Below are 17,732 nucleotides of genomic sequence, written 5' to 3'. Positions count from 1 at the left end.
AGGCATTATCCCAGAGACTACCCCTTTTCTGGAACAGGCTCCCCATCCATTTAAAGCAGAGTTCCTCCCTAATCCAACTCAAGTGCAGGTTGGACAGTTGGATGGAGAACAGGAAATTCATCCCTGGTTTGGCACCTATGTCTGTAATGGACACAGGCAGCCTGTAAATGGTTCATGTCTCAGGACCCTGCTTTTGTGGATGTTTTGTCTCCCAAGCCCTGCTGATACTTGTCAGGGTGCTACAGTAGGAGGCACTGCCAGCCATGCCAGTAGAAGTAAGGCAATGGATGTATGACTTGTGCCATCACAGCTAGCTGGAATTTTGTAAATCGTATGTCATTTGTATATCAAACTGATTTGTACAGATACAGATATTTGTGCTGAAAGTGTTTGTGAGGTTTACTTGTGTTAAAAATGTATCAACAGTGCACCCTGCTGGAATGAAAAGAAATGTACATGTATTATTGTAACCAAATTAAATGTATATGTTTTAATAGAGGCTTGCAAGGGTTAACCAGCTGGCTTATTTTAAGAAAAATAAGGGAAATTTCAATGAGCTGTTAAACCATTAAAACTGCACCCTACAGTCCTGAATAGGACCAGAGACATTAGGTCTGGAAGAAGCCTTTGTTCATTAGCTCAGTAAAAAGACAGGAAGCCTAAGGCACTGCCATAAACATTTAAGATGTGTATTGTAGCGGTCTATGCTAAATTCGTGTCTCAGCTTCAATGGGAGTTACTGTGAGAACCTATTGTCAGGTGACCAGATGAGGTCATTCTGCAAGCCATCTTGGATAATCTGAAGTAGTTTACTTAATTTGATCTTCAACCTGTCGGTCCTCGGATCCATATTGGTTCCAACACGGCCGCATTTTCTAGCTGTGGCTCCTAGCTCCATGCTCCTCCCCCTTCCCATAATGCCCCCAGTCTCCCTTCTCCCTTCAGATCTAGTTTGCTGCCATAGTGTTAGCAACGTGGTCCAAGCTCCAGAGTTGGTACTTCAGTAAAGTGGTAAGAATCGTTGACTTTTCTGTTGTCTAAACCTTTCCTGTACTTCCTGGGTTTCTCCGTAGCTGTCTCTCCTCTTGTAGGCTTTTCTTTCCTCCTTCCTTTCCTTAGTCTGTGTGTGCGCATGTGTGTGTGCTTAGATCTTGTGTTTTGGCATGGCGGACGCCCCAAAACCTGGGTGTAATAGCTGCACAGAGTGTGGCCATAAACTTTCCCCGGCAGATGGCCACACTTTGTGTGTGATTTGTTTGGGGATGACTCACCTCCAGTCCCCCTGTCCAATTAATTTTGATGGACCTATTGCCCTCCACATCTGGGATGGATGTCCCACCTTCACCAGCCAAAAAACAGCAGCTGCTGCTTCTTCTATCCCCTTCCTCGGCCTCAGGGACTCACCCTCCCACCAAGAGGTCTGGGGAAGGAGATAAGGTCAAGAAAGACCGGCCTCGTAAGCTCTCCCTCGGCCGCTTGTCTGAGGCCGTCCCTCCGCCGAAGACCAAGCTTGTTTCCAGGCCTGCTTCTCCTTGGGCTCAGATCCCCGAGGTTTTCCCCCGAGCCTGAGGTCTTGATCAGCCGTTTTGCTCCATAGGCCTTACCCTCACCGGCTATCCCATCCCACTTCAGCGGTGTCCTCCTGCTCCACCTGGAGCCTTTCTGAAACGGAACTGGACAAGATGATGTGGAGATTTGTCTGCACTCCAATTCAGATGGTGGTCTTGCCAGGGCCTTCTCCCACTGGAGCAGGTACCTTCCAACCAGTTTTCAGACCTATTACTCCTTCTCTGATAAGACCCGCGGTTTCCCTTTGGTGGTGGATTCAGTTTCAGGACCTCCACAAGGGACATCCTTTTCAACCTCCTCTACCCCAAACCATGGTGACCACAGACCCCTCCCTGCTTGGGTGGGGGTCATAGCTCTGGAAGGACAGTCCAAGGCACATGGTCCCCTCATGACACCTTTTTGCACCGCAGCGTCCTAGAGATGAGAGCGGTTCTTCTCACGTTGCAAGCCCTACATGCTCATCTTCCTCTGGGAACGATTGCAATTCAGAGAGACATGTCAGTAGTTTGATACATCAACAAACAGGGGGAACCAGATTGTCCCCATTATGCCGAGAGGCCATGAGAGTGTGGGAATGGGCGATCTCCACTAGTTGTTTTCTGGTGGCAACGCACATCCCAAGACGGTCCAACGTCTTAGCAGACAGGCTCAGCAGATCCATCCTGATGCCTTACGAGTGGTCTCTGAAACCTTCAGTAGCAGAACAGATTTTCCTAGAGTGAGATTGTCCTTACTGCGATCTCTTCACATCTCCTTCCAAAGCAAAATGCAGCAAGTTTTTTGCTCTGAACCTCCCTCCCAGGGAAGCCCCCAGAGACTCTCTGATTCATGCTTGGCCTACCGGGCTCCTTTATGCATACCCTCCTCTTCCCCTCATGTCGAAGTTTCTGCAGAAAGCTCGAAGGCTGGGGAGCACAGTGATCTTCATTGCCCCATTTTGTCCTCGACAGGTTTGGTTTCCCTTACTAAGGTCTCACCTAGTCGCTCCACCATGGATCTCTGATACGGTCCCAGATCTGCTTTCTCACCCCTCGGGGTCTTCTTTCCCAAATCTGGGCAGCCTGAAGCTCACTGCTTGGCTGCTCCGGTTTCCATGATTCTTAGGACTCCTGGTCTGTCATCTCAAGTTAAATCCATTCTGGGGGTGGCTCGTAAGTTGTCCACTAGGAAAATTTATCTCAGTAAATGGAAACGTTTTTCGACGTGGGCCATTCAGAGGTCTTTGGATCCTTTCACTGCACCACTTCCAGTGGTTCTAGAATTTTTAGCTAGCATTTTTTATCAAGGCGCTAATTTTTCTACAGTGAAAGTCCAACGAGCTGCAATTTCTAATTTTCATGCTGGGGTGGATATGTCTTCATTAGTTTCTTCAAAACTTTGTAAAACCTTTCTCAAAGGTGTCTTTCTCTTCAGACCTCTGGTCAAGGATCCCATTCCACCATGGGACCTCACTTTGTTGCTGCAGGTATTGGTCTCCCCTCCCTTTGAACCTGCGACCTCTGTGGACCTGCAATTTTTGACCTGGAAAACTGCATTTTTGGTTGGCATTACATCCGCTAGAAAGGTTTTGAAACCTCAAAGCTCTTTCTATCAAAGTCCCTTATATGATCTTTCACAAGGATAAAGTCTTGCTACGTACTAATCCATCCTTTCTCCTTAAGGTAGCCTCGGAGGCTAATATCAATCAGACTATTAATTTGCCTGTATTTTTTCCGAACAATTTGAACAAAGGGGAACACAAATTACATTCTTTGGATGTTCACAGGCAGCTGAGATTTTATTTACACAGGACTAAATCCTTCCGCAAGTCCGATCAGCTTTTTGTGTCCTACGCCAAGCCCTTTTTAGGCAAACCTGTTTCAAAAGTGACTATTGCTCGCTGAGTTTCTCTATGCATTGCACGGGTTTACTCTGATAGAGGTTTGTCTCTTTCAGAAAAAGTGAAGGCTCATTCGACCCGATCCATGGCTACGTCTGCGGCCTTTTGGTCTAGGGTCTCGTTGGATGATATTTGTTCAGCTGCTACTTGGCCTCATCTCACACCTTTATTTCTCACTGTAAGCTTGATTTGGTTTCGGTTTCTAAGAGTAGAGTATCCTTTGGCTCTATGGTGCTCTGGAATATCCTTCCATGAGGGTCTCCCAAGGATTAGGTAGCTGGATGCTCTGTCCCACAGGATGAATATCGAATTAAGTAAACTACTTCAGATAAAGAAGTTATGTACTCACCATAACCGTTCCATCTGAGTAGTTCTACTTCATTTGTCTGCAACCATTCCTCCCCCATCCTTCCCCCTGACCTTATCCTTCAGGATACTATATGTCCCTTGTTCTGGACTTTTTCTGTTGAGATCCTTGCTTATGCCGGGACTTAAGGGGTCTTGTGGTATTTTTCTCTTGAAGGATAAGTTTTTTGTGTGGTCAGGTAATTGTTATATGTTGGGCAGCAAACTTGATCTGAAGGGAGAAGGGAGACTGGGGGCATTATGGGTTGGGGGGAGGAGTATGGAGGTCAGAGCCATAGCTAGAAAATGCGGCCATGTCAGATCTGATATGGATCCGCGGACCCACAGGTTGAAGACAAATGAAGTATAACTACTCAGATGGAACATTATGGTGAGTATATAACATCTTTTTTATATTTTACAGGGAGTAATCTGAGTAGGTTGTATTCTGTTTTGGGGAACCTGAATAGAAAGATTGCTCACGTATTTCATTGTGCCTTGACCTATCAAGTAAGTTATTAGGGAATAGTAATTCTCCTAGATTCTGTCAGGAATATAGTGAAGCTTAGTTTGGATGTTGTTTTCTTTATTTGTCTGAATCTGTACATCAGTGTTCTTTTCAATATTTCCTGTGATCTGAACTCTGTGGTTTATTGTGACTGTATATTCAGTATCTTCATACTCTTATTATTTAAAACTTTTATTGTAGCTGGCCCTTTTAGAAAGTACTTATCATTTGGGAGTGCTTTTATTTATTTGGTGACACTTTGTGGGCCACTCCAGAAGGCCTAGCCGTCTTGGTCAGCTACTACCATTTGTGTTGTATTAAAGGAAAACTCCACCTTAGAACTAAACAATCTATTTTTTTCACTCTAGCTGTGTTTTCTGAGTTATTTTAACTTCTCAAAATCACTCTAACTGCTTCTTATAGAATTTTAATGTTTTCTGAAAAATGGCTCTCAGTGGGGCTTAACATGTCAACATGGTCTTATTTTTTAAAACAAAAAAAATGTTTGTTAAGCATTTTCCTCAGAACCAGAGTGTCTTAAGTAAAACCAATATTTAAAAAATTCAGTGAAACAGCTGATACCAAACACACCTCCATTTTGAACCAATTACAGTCACATATGTGAAACTCATAATCATCACCCCCAGGAAATGATGAATCATACATATTCTCACACTTAAAATAGTGGAAATAAAAAATGAAAAGTAAGAATTCAGATTGGACATTATATAATAGAAGCCCTTCTTTTCAGTTCACTATAAATAGAAAGGCACACTATTTCTCAAAGCCTCTTTTATTTTTTTTTATATGTTGAGCACCCATCATACTGAAAATTTTCAGAATTCCGAAAATACATTCAAACATTTATGATCCTGCCTTACAACTAGTTGTGGCAGCAAAATTTATTGACTTAAAACTTAAAAAGGTGTTCCATGGTTTTCTGCATGTAATCAGATTCATAGGATTTACTTAATAAATTAAGGAACATTAAGCCACAACACAATTTTATTTTAGCCACCTGCAATATACATAGTCTGTTTACTGTTGTTCTACAGGACGTGAGGCTTGAATGGTCTGAGGAGATGGTTTGGATATATGCTGTACTTTCAACTAGTGATATCAAGTAGGTAGTGGAATTCATGGACATTGTTTTGGACAATAAGTTTTTGCTATTTGAAGGAGAATATTGTAAGCAAATTTCCAAGGTTGCAGTGGGGGCAGCATACACCCCCCATTATTTGCCAACATGGTGTTGTTAAGGTGGGAACTTAAGACCGTCTTTAGACTTCCATAGTTCAGTCAATGTAGAGGGCACTACATATATCTGGATGATCTGTTGCTCATGTGGAAAGGGTCAAAGGATGACCTTCAAGAATTTGTTTGATGTTTACAAAGTAGTACCAACTTAAGTTCACCGCTACTGAGAGTTCGGAACAGGTTACTTTTTTGGATATAAAACTGAGTAAAAATCGATGCTCATAGAGCACTCAAATTTATAGAAAGCCTACATTTTGTAACACATTCCTCTCCTTTAAAAGCTGGCAACCATATCATCAAAAGGAGGGGATTGTTAGGAGTCAGTTTATATACGTATTTCTAGACTGACTTAAGGCACTTTGGTTCTGAGGATGTCTAAACCATAAACAAAAGTCCTTAACCAATGTGTTTTTGTTTTAAATAGTATTCATGCTTTTTTTTAATAAATTGTTATCCAGGACTTTGCAGCCATTTGGAATTCGTCCCTTTTTATTTTTATCGGTTCCGATACAGGATTTTACTTGAATTTTCATTGCATGATCTTATTTTTCTTTCAGCCTTTCTCTTTCCCAATCCATTTCAAGTCTGCTTTATGTGAGTCATGCTAGACATAAGGAAGTAGTGGTCTGTTTCCATCCCATTGACATATAATGGGATTAGTGTCAATCACTATCATCTTATATACCATCTGCAACAGGACTGCTTTTTTTTATTTCTTGAATGGCCCTCATTTGTGTGCGTCTCAGTGCTTGTTTTACTGTATACTAAGAATTATACAGCTGCAACCAAACCAGTTGTTACATTTCAGGCCTTTGTTCAAAGTTTCTTTTTGTAGTCCAAGATGAATTGACAGCCCCACCCCCTACACTTTGATAAATGTGCTGATACTTTACAAGAATTACAAGAAAAAAATATTTCTGCCTTTTCTCTAAATGTTGCAGACATCTTTGATACTACATTCAAGTCATCTTAAAATGCAAAGTAGTATAAACACCAGACATTTAAAGTTTAAAGCTTAACATTTCAATACTGTGATGCTGCTTATGTAAATTTGTCAAAAGAGGTGACAACTACCTTTGGACCACTGACTGATTTAATTGCTCAGTTTTGGTCTGAAAGGCACAGCTACTTTAGAAGCAGCTGTGAATCAGTATAAGTTCTCAACTTGTCTGCAATAAGGACAATAGAAAACAGTTTCACACCTCTCTGTTTTGTTTATTTACAGCAGCCTGAGCTCCTGACAGCAGGACTAATTAACCATATAAGATTGTCAGTAGAACCTAACTACACATTTTTGTTTGTGGTATGTCATGCAAGTGTAGACAAATTCCTCTGCAACTTATGTGAGAAGTTAATTGTGTGTGTGTGTGTGTGTGTGTGTGTTTGTGTGTGTCAGGGACATGAAGCACTGGGTTTACAGAGAAGGTGCTGGAGGACTTGGCTTGGACAGTCTGCTGAGGACCTAACCCTACAGCTGTACCAGTGGGGTGTCTTCTTGGGGACCTTGAGGGAGGCAGATATACAGAAATCCAGACCCCAGACTGTGTGTGTTCCCTGTGTGCTCTTAAGGGAAATTGTGCTTGATGCAGAGAGGTCTGCATCTGGAAATACTGAGTGCATCCATTTGTATTCCAAGTGCATGTCCTTCATTCAGGCTCCTTGATTACTGGCTCAGTGTGGGGATATCACATATTAGTTGGCAGTAGTGGGACCATCATACATCACATATTGGTTGGAAGTGGTGGAATCATCACTCTTCACACAAGGTACGAGAACTTGTCAGAGATTTGGGATGCTTAGCTAGGCTTAAAAGGGATCTTGTGGTCGTTAGCCTAGTAAACACCTATGAACCTGTGAACTAGGTAATATATGAAGGATTGGAGACCAGAATTAAGTGGGAGGGCTTCTCTTTGACAAGCTGTGTTTAAACAGAGGAGCCGGGCAACGTAGTACATTTTCCCATTAATTATTTGCTTTGTACTTAGAGCCATAGGCAAAGAAAATAAGGGAATCTCAAATTTAAGAAAACAACTGGTATGATAATCAAGAAATATTGTCTTTATTCATGGATGATGTTATTTTGTAACTGTAAATCCAGAAAAGTGCATTTCGGTGTTTTGGAACATTTTGAGATAGTTTTATGTCTTTTCAGGACATAAAATAAAGATAAAACAAAGGCTGTAGCAGTAAACTATGTAGCCATACACATGTTGGTTTGGCAATACCCGTCTCTGTGGGGCTGGAAGATTAATTATGTAGGTGTATGGATTAGAAAGGATTATATTATATTATATTTTATATTATATTATATTATATTATATTATATTAGCCAAGGAAATGTGGTAAGAGAATAAATGTTATAGATATGGATAGTAAGATACAAGCAGCGAAAAATATTTTTAGTCCCTTTAGTTTTATATACAGGTCAAGCATATTTTTATCAAACAGAGGAGAAATTGCTAATCATAAGTAATAAAGAGCTGAATGTATTTCATAGGGAAGGAGGGCAAAAGTTAAGTGGGTTAAGATGCTTCTTCCCATCGACCAAGGTAGTTTAGGATTACCTAATTTGAAGAGACACTTAAGAGTTATGCAGTTGAGGCTTGTATACATAACACAAGAAGAAAGTTACAAATCATAGAGGAAAGGCATGACTATGAAGTGGGGGGGGGGCAGGAAATAAAGGTATAGAGAAGGATTGTGGATGCAGGGCCATTAGGAGAACAACATCCATAGAGAATGTTATATTGATAAAGTAGCAGAATGTATTCTAACAACTATGCCAACGTGGGAATAGCAAAAGGAGCTTTAACCACTATGGATGCCTGCAAGTGTGGTATAGAAAATAGGTAAGAAAGGGCTGTAGTTTATTGGAGAAAATTGGCAAAGGAGCCAAAGTATTGGGAGCAGATAACTGTGGATGGAAAGGTAATAGTGTGGGATGAGGCCATGCAGAAGTTTGAACTGTAGGTTGGAGACTTCTTTCCACACCGTGGAATAAGAGTATAGCCAATAGGAAAGGGGTAGGGGAGTACTAAGTGAAAGACCGCCTCTGGTTGAGTTTTTAGTTGAGTCTACGAAAGAAGCTACCATTCAAAAAATAGATAATTAATAGGGCATATTAAAAATTGCAGAACTATAAGAATCAGTCAGGAGAGGTTTGAAAAGATAGGCAAGATAGTCTGGAAATACAATTTAAAAAGGAACAGTATGAGGACATTTGTAAGGCTCCAATGTGTGCAGTACGTTTAGCATTTTTACATGGAAATGTTTACATAGGTATTTTTATACCCCAGTCATACTTCAGAGAATTTTCCTTTGGTAGATAGCAATTGCTACAGGTGTGTGAGGAATGTAATTAGCTGACAGATTTTAAAAATTCCTTAGAGTACTTTTTTTTTTAATAGAAATGTTGGGTAAGCAAATGATTGCAAATAGGGAAATGGTTCTTTTGAGCTAGAATGTCAGATCGTAATTGCCTAGATATAGTAAGGCCTTGCCAGGTTTAATGCTTTTGGGTGCCAAAAGGTAGTTACTAGAAAATGGAAATCAGTATCTAGACCAGCCATAAATGACGTTTCAAATATTGTAAAGGAGCTGAAAGAATTGCATGTGGGATTTTTTAGAAAAGTGAAGCAGAAAATTGCATAGTGGTAAATGGAATTGGAGGAAATAATGCTTGCATTATAATCAGGAAGAGGAATGAAATTTAATGGAAGGCAGGACTTGGTCAATTTATGTAATGTTGGAGTGAACGATAATTGTAAAATATATATATATGCTGCATTAAGCTATTTAAAAATATTGGCAATCTAACATTTTCTTTTTATAACTGTATAGGTACGTGTTATTATTTAAAGTGTGAAGCTAATAAGGTTGTTAAAGCATGATTCTCTCCAGGCTCAACTGCCTTCACCATGCTCAATACTGTGGGCAGTGGAAGGTGCGACTTGTCATAAAGAGGCAGGGGTTTATAGGTAATTACTAGGAATACAGTCTGCAGATCATTACAACCCTAGCCAATAACCCATTTTCTTAAGTACTCCTAACCTCAAAGAGGGCAGCAGAAGATGGCCCTGGGGAGAATTTGAGGCTTCCCATTATGTTTTCCAAGCTTTCCTTGAAGACGCAAGGACTCTGCTTGACATCCTGTGGAAGTATGTTCTGGAGGTGAGGGTTACACTGGGATATGAATCTGTTATGCCAGTGTGTCTTATTTATCTGTTGATGAAGGTTTAGTTCCTTTAATTGGTATTTACAGAACTATTTGTTCTGATAAGGAAGTTGGATGGCAAACGGGTTCAGATCATTCATTGTTTTAAAGACTACAGAAAGATCCCCCCAAAGGAGTCTATAGGAAACTGAGTTCAGAGAGAGGGCTGTCCATCTGTCCTGATTAAAAGATCAGTGGCTTCAAAATCTTAGTTGTTAAGAATGTCTGAGGTCTGACAAGTTTGTTTATTTTTAATTTATATTGCACTGATCTCAATGGACTATTTGCAGGCATAACCCAGATGATGAATAAAACATATTTGCAGATGGAAGAATGTGATAAAAATGTATATGCACATTTACAGATGCAAGAGTATGCTAGAACATTTAGTTCAAGAAGCAGTTTACAGTGTCAAAACATGAATGTAAAAATGGACTTATGTTTAGCAAAGCTTTATGGATAAGTTGTAGCAGTAATAACTGAGAATGGCTTATGCTACAAGGATAGCAGCATATCATTATATACAGAGGTATGAAGTCATTAGAAGGGGCAAGTGAGAATGTTTGCAGGAAAGGATACCATGGGAAAAAGGCAGAGAAAAGATAAGTATGCAGAGGTAAGAGGAGTAGAAAGGAGAAGTGTGAGAAAAATGCAAAGAGAAGAGGGAAGTAGGATGAATGATGACAAGATGAGGTAAGGAAGGATGAAATAGGGGTAAAGGGGTGTAAGAAAGCTGTAGGGTTCATGTAATGCAGCCTGAGTGAGTACAGGTGGACTTTGGGTGCAGAGATGTTCCTTGATTGTTGTCTGAAGTCTGAGTACTTTTGAACACCTTTGATTGAGAGAGGAATGGAGTCCTATAGTTTAGGTGGAATGGAATCCTAGAGTTTAGGTGCTAGGATGGCGAATGCATGGTCAGTGCAGTATAGTTTAGTTGGTAGGGGTAGGTTGAGATTGAGAGATATCCTTGAGATTATATGTGGTGGTTTTGGAGAAAAGTTTAAGTGAGTGGGGAAGATGTCTCAAGAGAAAGGGCTCTGTGAATTAGTGATCCTAGCAGGATCTTGGCTCTTAAATGTACTGGGAGCCATTTAGCTTTGGTGGGAGCTAGGCAGTGGTGTTCATTATTAGGACTGTTAGTAATGAACCGGCAGATTTTATTGGAGAGGATTTTTATGGTGGTGGCATTTTTCTTTAAGGCTGCACCTGTAATAGGTAGTTCATATTCAAGTTGAGATGCGAGTTTTCCTTTTCCTATGGCAGCTTTGGCTGGCTTTGACAGAAGGTGTGATAGCTTGTTTGCCCAGAAAAGTAGTGTGTTGATATTTTTGCATGTGTTTTATGCAGTTGAAAGTTCAGAGATTGGTCTAGCCCAATGCAAAAGTATTTGAAATATGTGGTAGTTTCAGTGGTGGCATTAACATCTTTAATATTGAGGAAGTTTGGTACTTTGGCTATGTTTTGGTTGGTTACAAATAGCGTTGCTTTTGTTTTTGAGGGCCTGAGTATTAGTTTCTGGTCTATTAGCCACTAGTTGAGGGTTTGGAGGCCTCCTTGGAGCGGAGTTTGTATAATAGAGTGGGATTATTTGTTTTGTCTGCATAAAGAATTATAGAGGTATCTGAGAATGATCAGATGGGAGTGTGCTGATGAATATGGAAAACAGCAGATGAGCTAAAGTGCAACCTTGGGGAACTCCTTTCATAAATGGAACTGTTTCAGAGGTGGTGGTGCCCGATTTTGCCTTGAAGAATCGATTGGTGAAGAAGTCTACCACCAAAGGTTTTGCATCATCACAAATGCCCGTTTCAAGTAATTTGTCAAATAGTAAGTTATAATCAATTAGGTCAAAGGCTTTTGTGAATTTAATACAGATGGCTCCTGTCAGATTGCCTTTATCCACATTAGATAAGTTGTCATCTGTGAGGGAGTAGAGAGGTGCTATGTTGCTGTGTCTAGGCAAGAATTCATGTTGCTTCCTGGATATAAGTTTGTATTGATGTAAATAAGCAGTAATTTGGTTGTAGATAATTTCTTCTAGTCCTTTACCTAAAGTGGGAAGTATTGAGATAGGATGGTATTGTAAAGCAGTCGTTGGTTTGGGTAGTAATGGAATTGGAGTGACTATTGCTGTTTTCCATATCTGAGGCATAATCGGTTGTGTATCTGAGTGAGAGGGTGAGAGCTGTTCCTTACAAAGGTGAATGAACAAAGGGGATAGGTTATCTGAGACTGGAGGGGGTATCTATTTGTAGTTCCAGTTGTGTTTCAGTCTCTCTTTGGTTCGAATCTTTTTGAAGTGGAATAGTGGAATGTAACTGGGCAGGGCTGCGGCAGGTGGTAGGTTTGTGTCATTGATGCGTGGCAGGTTGCTGAATTCCTTGACTAAGTCAGTGCAAGAGAGTTTGTATGTGATGGTGGTAGAGGGGTTCAGGGGAGTGGAGTTGTGTAGCATTTTCTGACAAGTCGACAGATTGATTTCTCTCCAGAATCTTTTAAGTTTGGCTGAGAGAGAGATTTGTTTGTTTTTGGTATTGGTTAATTTTGTGTCTGCAGATGGATTGCTTAGCTAGGTTGGATAGTGAAGTATATTTGGCTTGGGAGTCTATGGAGGGGTTTCATTTCCAGTTGTGCCATACTTCATTTAATTTGAGGAGGTGTTTGAGTTTGGGGATACCCAGTCATGTTTTTACAATCAAAGTAGCCTTTGTACTAAGGGAAAGAATTTGTTTTGCAAGTGCATTAGGGTATTGGTAAGGTTGTTGGCTGCTTCCCTGGGGTCATAAGGTGAGTGCTGTGTTTAGAAAAATGCATGCCAAAAAAGGGCACTATGGTTAGTAGTAGATCTGATGAGATATGAGGAAAGGGGAATTAAGACTTCTTTTGATCTAGGAGAGGTGCCTTTGGAAATTACTTGAGCCATCCATCCACAACCCCATTTTCCAATTTTTGCACATGGGTGCCACTTCAACAGTGACAGTCATCTAGAGCTAAGATTTACACTGCTGGGTGGCTAGCCATAGTAGTTCTTCCATACCTCACACTCACTCACACCTATGACCAGTTTAGTGTGCCCAGTCCACCTACTGCATGTCATTGGAAAGTGGGAGGAAGTCTGAGCACCTGGAGGAAACCCATGTGAACACAGGGAGGACTTGCAGACTCCTCACGGAAGGCACCCCAGCAGAGAATCGAACCGAGGAACCTCTTGCTGTGAGGTGATAACACTGCTGTGCCAGTGTGCCACCATCAGAAAATATATGAGCCAGATAGAAGGTTTTCAGAGCTATTTTGGAGACAAGCTGGTCAAAAGGTAAGGAATCATCAACAAAAATGCCTAGGTCTGTTGTGACAATATCTAATTGGGATTGTATATCACTTGGTTGGTATGAGAGAGTAGTTTGCTTACCAAAATTTTCTCATTTAATTTGTGGCCATTGGTCCTTGCACTGATTGTTAACATGGTCTAACCCATGTTGGAGTAGTTAAGTCAGTGGAAGATCAAGAAACAATACCCAGTTTACAATTGTTTGCAAAGATAGATAGCCATAGACCAGGAATGCTAGCCGAAAGGTCTTGGAAATAGATGCCAAGTAGGTGAGGGCCTAACACTGATCCCTGTGGTGCACCACTGATAACCTTCTTGCTTTCAGAGGTGGCACCTGCAACTTAACAACGTGTTCTGCCAGACAACCAGTTAGTTATCCACTGTGCAGTATAAGGATTTATAGTTAGATTCACAAGTCTATCAATAGGGCCAGCGTAGAGAATAGTGGAATAGTATCAAAGGCCTTGGCCAAGACCAGATATCCCTTTCCACCATTTCTCCTGATTTTAGTTCTGCTAGCTAAGTTCATTGAGAAAGAGACTCATTCATACTGTTTCCTAGTGACTTCAGGAGCTTAGATGGTATTTTTTTTTTTTTTTATCTCGACAGGGTTGTTGCATCTTGGTGAGCGATGACTAGCTATCACTGCTAGATCCATTAACCACTGATAGATATGCACTGGCCAAGGTTCTAGAGGTCCTTAATGCTGGCAGAAAACCAAACTAGGCATGCATATTCTGCATGTGGAAACAGGTCTTTCTTTGGGTGAAATATTCTCTACTTCTGCAGTCACTGAATTTCCTGGCTACTTGGCCATTTTAGGCACCTGTTTGACTTTAGGCTGTTGTTTGTCTATGAGTTGAATGTTTTTGCCATCTTGACTTATGACTTTATGGAGTGTTTCACTTTGGCTCAACATAGGCTTTTCAAGTAGTTATGAAAAGAGGGTGTCTATCTTTGGCCATTTTTTTGTCTTCCAACTGACAGAAACCCTGTCTTCCTTGTGATTTAAACTTCATGGCTGACAGGCATAGATGATTTTATTCCTAAATAGCTGTTAGCTTTACTTGACTGGTCTAGGAGCTGCACGGTATTGTTTCAGAGAACCTAACTTTATCATTGACAAAGGTGTACTTTTAAGGTAGGCCCACATTGTCTCCTGAAAGTGGTTTTGGAAGAATCCCTTAACCAATCTGTCTTCCTTTTTGTTTTCTTTCTAGGAACAGAATCTAGGGCTGAGAATGTGGAAGTTCACCACTAGCACACATTTACCTGATAAGGATGCATGAGCTTAAGAAGATTGTCTCATTGGCCCTGGTTAAGAAATACCTAGGTGTGGCTAAGCAGGTTCTGCCCAAATGATTTGCCAGGTGCATTTTGTCTTCAGAAGGTTAACCATCCATTGGTCATTGCATTAATTAAACTCTATTTGGATCTGCTCTGCAGGAGTAAAGCTTCCTTTAACACATTTGTGATGCAAGATGTCTTTTGTAGCTTTTCTTACACCTGTCTTTCTCATGCCTTAATGAAAGTGTATTTGATTGCTTTCTATGAACAGATAAATCAGTCCATTTGATCAGGGGAACTGAATGGGCAACTTGTCATCAGCTGTATATCCTGGAGGTAGTATTAGGGAGTGCAGGCAGTATAGCTTTCTACAAGGAGGGCTGAGAGAAGCATTGCCTCTCTGTGGGGATTTGGGGTAGCATTTCCACATTACAAAAATGTCTCTGTAAGTTGTTCTTTTAGTGTTCCTGCTGTGACTAAAGAGAGTTCAGTTTGGTGGACTTCAGTGAAGTCAACTGTATCTCTGAGAGGTTGTTTTGCACTACTTGGGATTCTTCCCAACTGTATATTGATGACCCTCTGAAGTGAATTGTGACAGCTGTGTAAATAGTCATTTGTTCTTCATGTGGGCCTTCTGAATTTCCTGTTTATTCCACACTCACTGTTGTACTGTCGCTGATCATCACCAGCACCCAACATGGATACTGTGTTTCCTGTAAGTATTACAATTTACAGATGTTTGTACTTGTGTGATGTTCACATCTTGAAGTTGCAACTTATTCATGGTCTATGGGGACATAACATAGGAGTGTGTGAGGCCCGGCATATCCTCCTAACATGGAAGTAATGATGCTGTAGTATACATCAGCGAGGTTCTATGTACTCTGAACATAGGGGTTAGAGAAAGGCTATCAGGAAGGATATTCCAGCTGCCTTCACCTGCATGGTCTCCTCTCGCAGATCAATTATGGTAAGTACTGGCATATCAGTTTTTGGCAAACACACAGCTGTACTGTTTCTGTGCATAAATGCAGTTGCTAATGTCATATTCTGTCATTTTAATGTGTAATGTAAGCAAAATAAGCGTGTGAGTTAGACATGGGCTTTAGAAATAAAATTAGTTTTCCCAAGGCAGAATGAAATATGTTTGTTTGTTTTGCAGAACATGGTAGAGTCAATTAAACATTGCATCGTGCTCCTACAGATTGCAAAGGTAAGTGACATTGATTTAGACAATCTCAAATTGCATTTGACCAGATTTTGTGAATTAAAATTTTTGTGAATCTATTTTGTTATTTAAAGGCAGATGTTTTTATGTCTGTTCAGGTTAGTTAATTTTTGACAACTTCCCACTCTCGTTGGAAAACTCTTAACTGCTACTTGACCCATTTACACAGCATTCTGGTGGCTGTAGAACTTCTTTCACCAAAGGAGGCAGGCAGTGCCTTGAGGTGAGGGGGTGGGGTTACTGGGTTCTTTGGTTTTACACTTGGTCATTTGGGACAGTAGTAGATTGAGCTGGGGAGGGGAGTAATGGAAGTAGGCTTTGGGTTGGTGTGACTGCCTAAACTTGTAGCTTAGATGTGCAAAAAGATCCCAGTGAAAGAAGTACATTGCATCCATACATTACTGTTGAGTTGCATTCAATTTCTATAATGACCCTGTGAACAGCCATTGCTATCCACAGATTTTCCTAGGTAGATAGGCTTAGCAATTTAGTTTAATTCCCTTTCTTCCTTATCACTGCTATGCCCCATGCTTACTTGCAGACAGTTTAGAGTTGCTAGTCCACCTAGTGTGTCTTCAGACGTTGGAGAATATTGTAGCACCTAGAAAAAAACATGCAACCGCAGGGAGGGTATGCAGACTGTGATTTATCATAATGTCGGCTACAGATATTCAACACTCGAAACATCAACAAGACAACATTGAATGTCTGGAACACTAAAACACATAACAGAAACCATGAAACATAGTTTATGCAGGGGAAGGGACAAGCTCCCTTGTACCCCTTCCCTGATAATAATATGTACTTTGAGTTCGCACTACAATGGTGAAAGGGCAAAACTCCAGTCCCGCACTGTATTGTGATCACGGACAAACAGCTCCTCGCACAATTAAATATTCTGGACATTCAGTATAGTCCAGTCAATGTTTTGAGTGTTGACTGTGTAGTCAACATTGTAAAGTTAGATGCATTCAGACTGCAGAAAAGCACCTAGCCAAAAAACTGGAGAACCTGTTGCTGTGAGGCAACAGTGGTGCTCACTTTCCCACTGTGACACCCACAGTTTATAGTAAATTTAACAAAATGGCCACACTCTTAGAGAGAGCACTAATGATGAAAGCTTGAATATTGCTTCATGTATTTACTGAAGCCCTTGAATTTTAGTTTTGATGTACGTAGAACCGTATTCTATTATTTTGTTTAGTGTCAAAAAATAATACTGCCATGATTGTGAAGGGTATAAGTTAATTATGCATTACATAATGATCAGTAGTCTCAGATATTTACAACACTTGCATAATTATGGATTGTTGGCTGTGTGCCAAAAATCAAATAAATAAATTCTAAAAATTCATAAAATGCATATAGTACTAGAAAATTAATCTGTGATCTATTAGGAGTTTAAAACTATTAGTGTAATTGCCTACTCCCAGAGAAGGTAGGAGTATGTACAGTGAAATGCTCTTATGATGCTATCGATACTACTTCAACAGCTATTGTGGCAGGCATAATAAAAACAGTAGCTTGGCTAAGATCACAGGCAAATAATGAAGGTATGAGGTCAAGACTATAGTTGATTAACTAGAAAGGTAAGATAGAATTGTCTGTTGATGATGTGGATGTCTGTCTACTTGTAAGCCACACAGGCATTTCCTTACAAGTAAGAAACTTTTTTTGTAGGAAAGGAACATCTTCATAGTCTTTTTTCAGCAAAAGTTCAAAGGAAAGATGTCTGGCTATAATTAAATCACATCAGGTCAGAAAGTATCCATCCAGAGATATTCAGAATGACTGCTGTGTGTTTAGACAAGCTCTGTTGAAATTTCATAGTAATCAAGCATTTATAACTTATTTAAAATTTGCTACTTCATTATTGTTATTTTACAGACCTGATGAAGCCCATTTACTTTTATGTAATATATTTTATTTTCGGTAAGGAAGTATTGCATTTTGTTGTGCAATTTGTAAGTGCTTGATTACTTTGAAGTCAAAGCAAAGCTTTTCTAAATTTTATGGCCGACTTTCCTTGAGCTTCACAAATCACTTATTAATCTTGCTAAACTGTCTGGAAATGATCTTATTCCTTACATACAAGAACAGCAAAGTTTGTACAATTTA

General features: G+C 40.3%; 1 protein-coding gene across 6 annotated transcripts in view; it reads left to right on the top strand.

Annotated features, from left to right (window-relative positions):
* The window catches only part of OSBPL9 (oxysterol binding protein like 9), a 2,070,592-nt gene that overhangs the window by 1,277,006 nt on the left and 775,854 nt on the right, over positions 1-17,732 (top strand). For all 6 annotated transcript variants that reach the window (XM_044086075.1, XM_044086074.1, XM_044086077.1 and 3 more), the window contains one exon: positions 15,549-15,599. In XM_044086075.1, the coding sequence (XP_043942010.1) occupies positions 15,549-15,599 (51 nt within the window). The remainder of the gene's footprint in view (positions 1-15,548; positions 15,600-17,732) is intronic.

Source organism: Protopterus annectens, chromosome 10.part0 (assembly GCF_019279795.1).
Source record: "Protopterus annectens isolate FY-2018-M chromosome 10.part0, PAN1.0, whole genome shotgun sequence".
Classification (NCBI taxonomy): domain Eukaryota; kingdom Metazoa; phylum Chordata; order Ceratodontiformes; family Protopteridae; genus Protopterus; species Protopterus annectens.
This window is presented reverse-complemented; position numbering and strand designations above follow the sequence as displayed.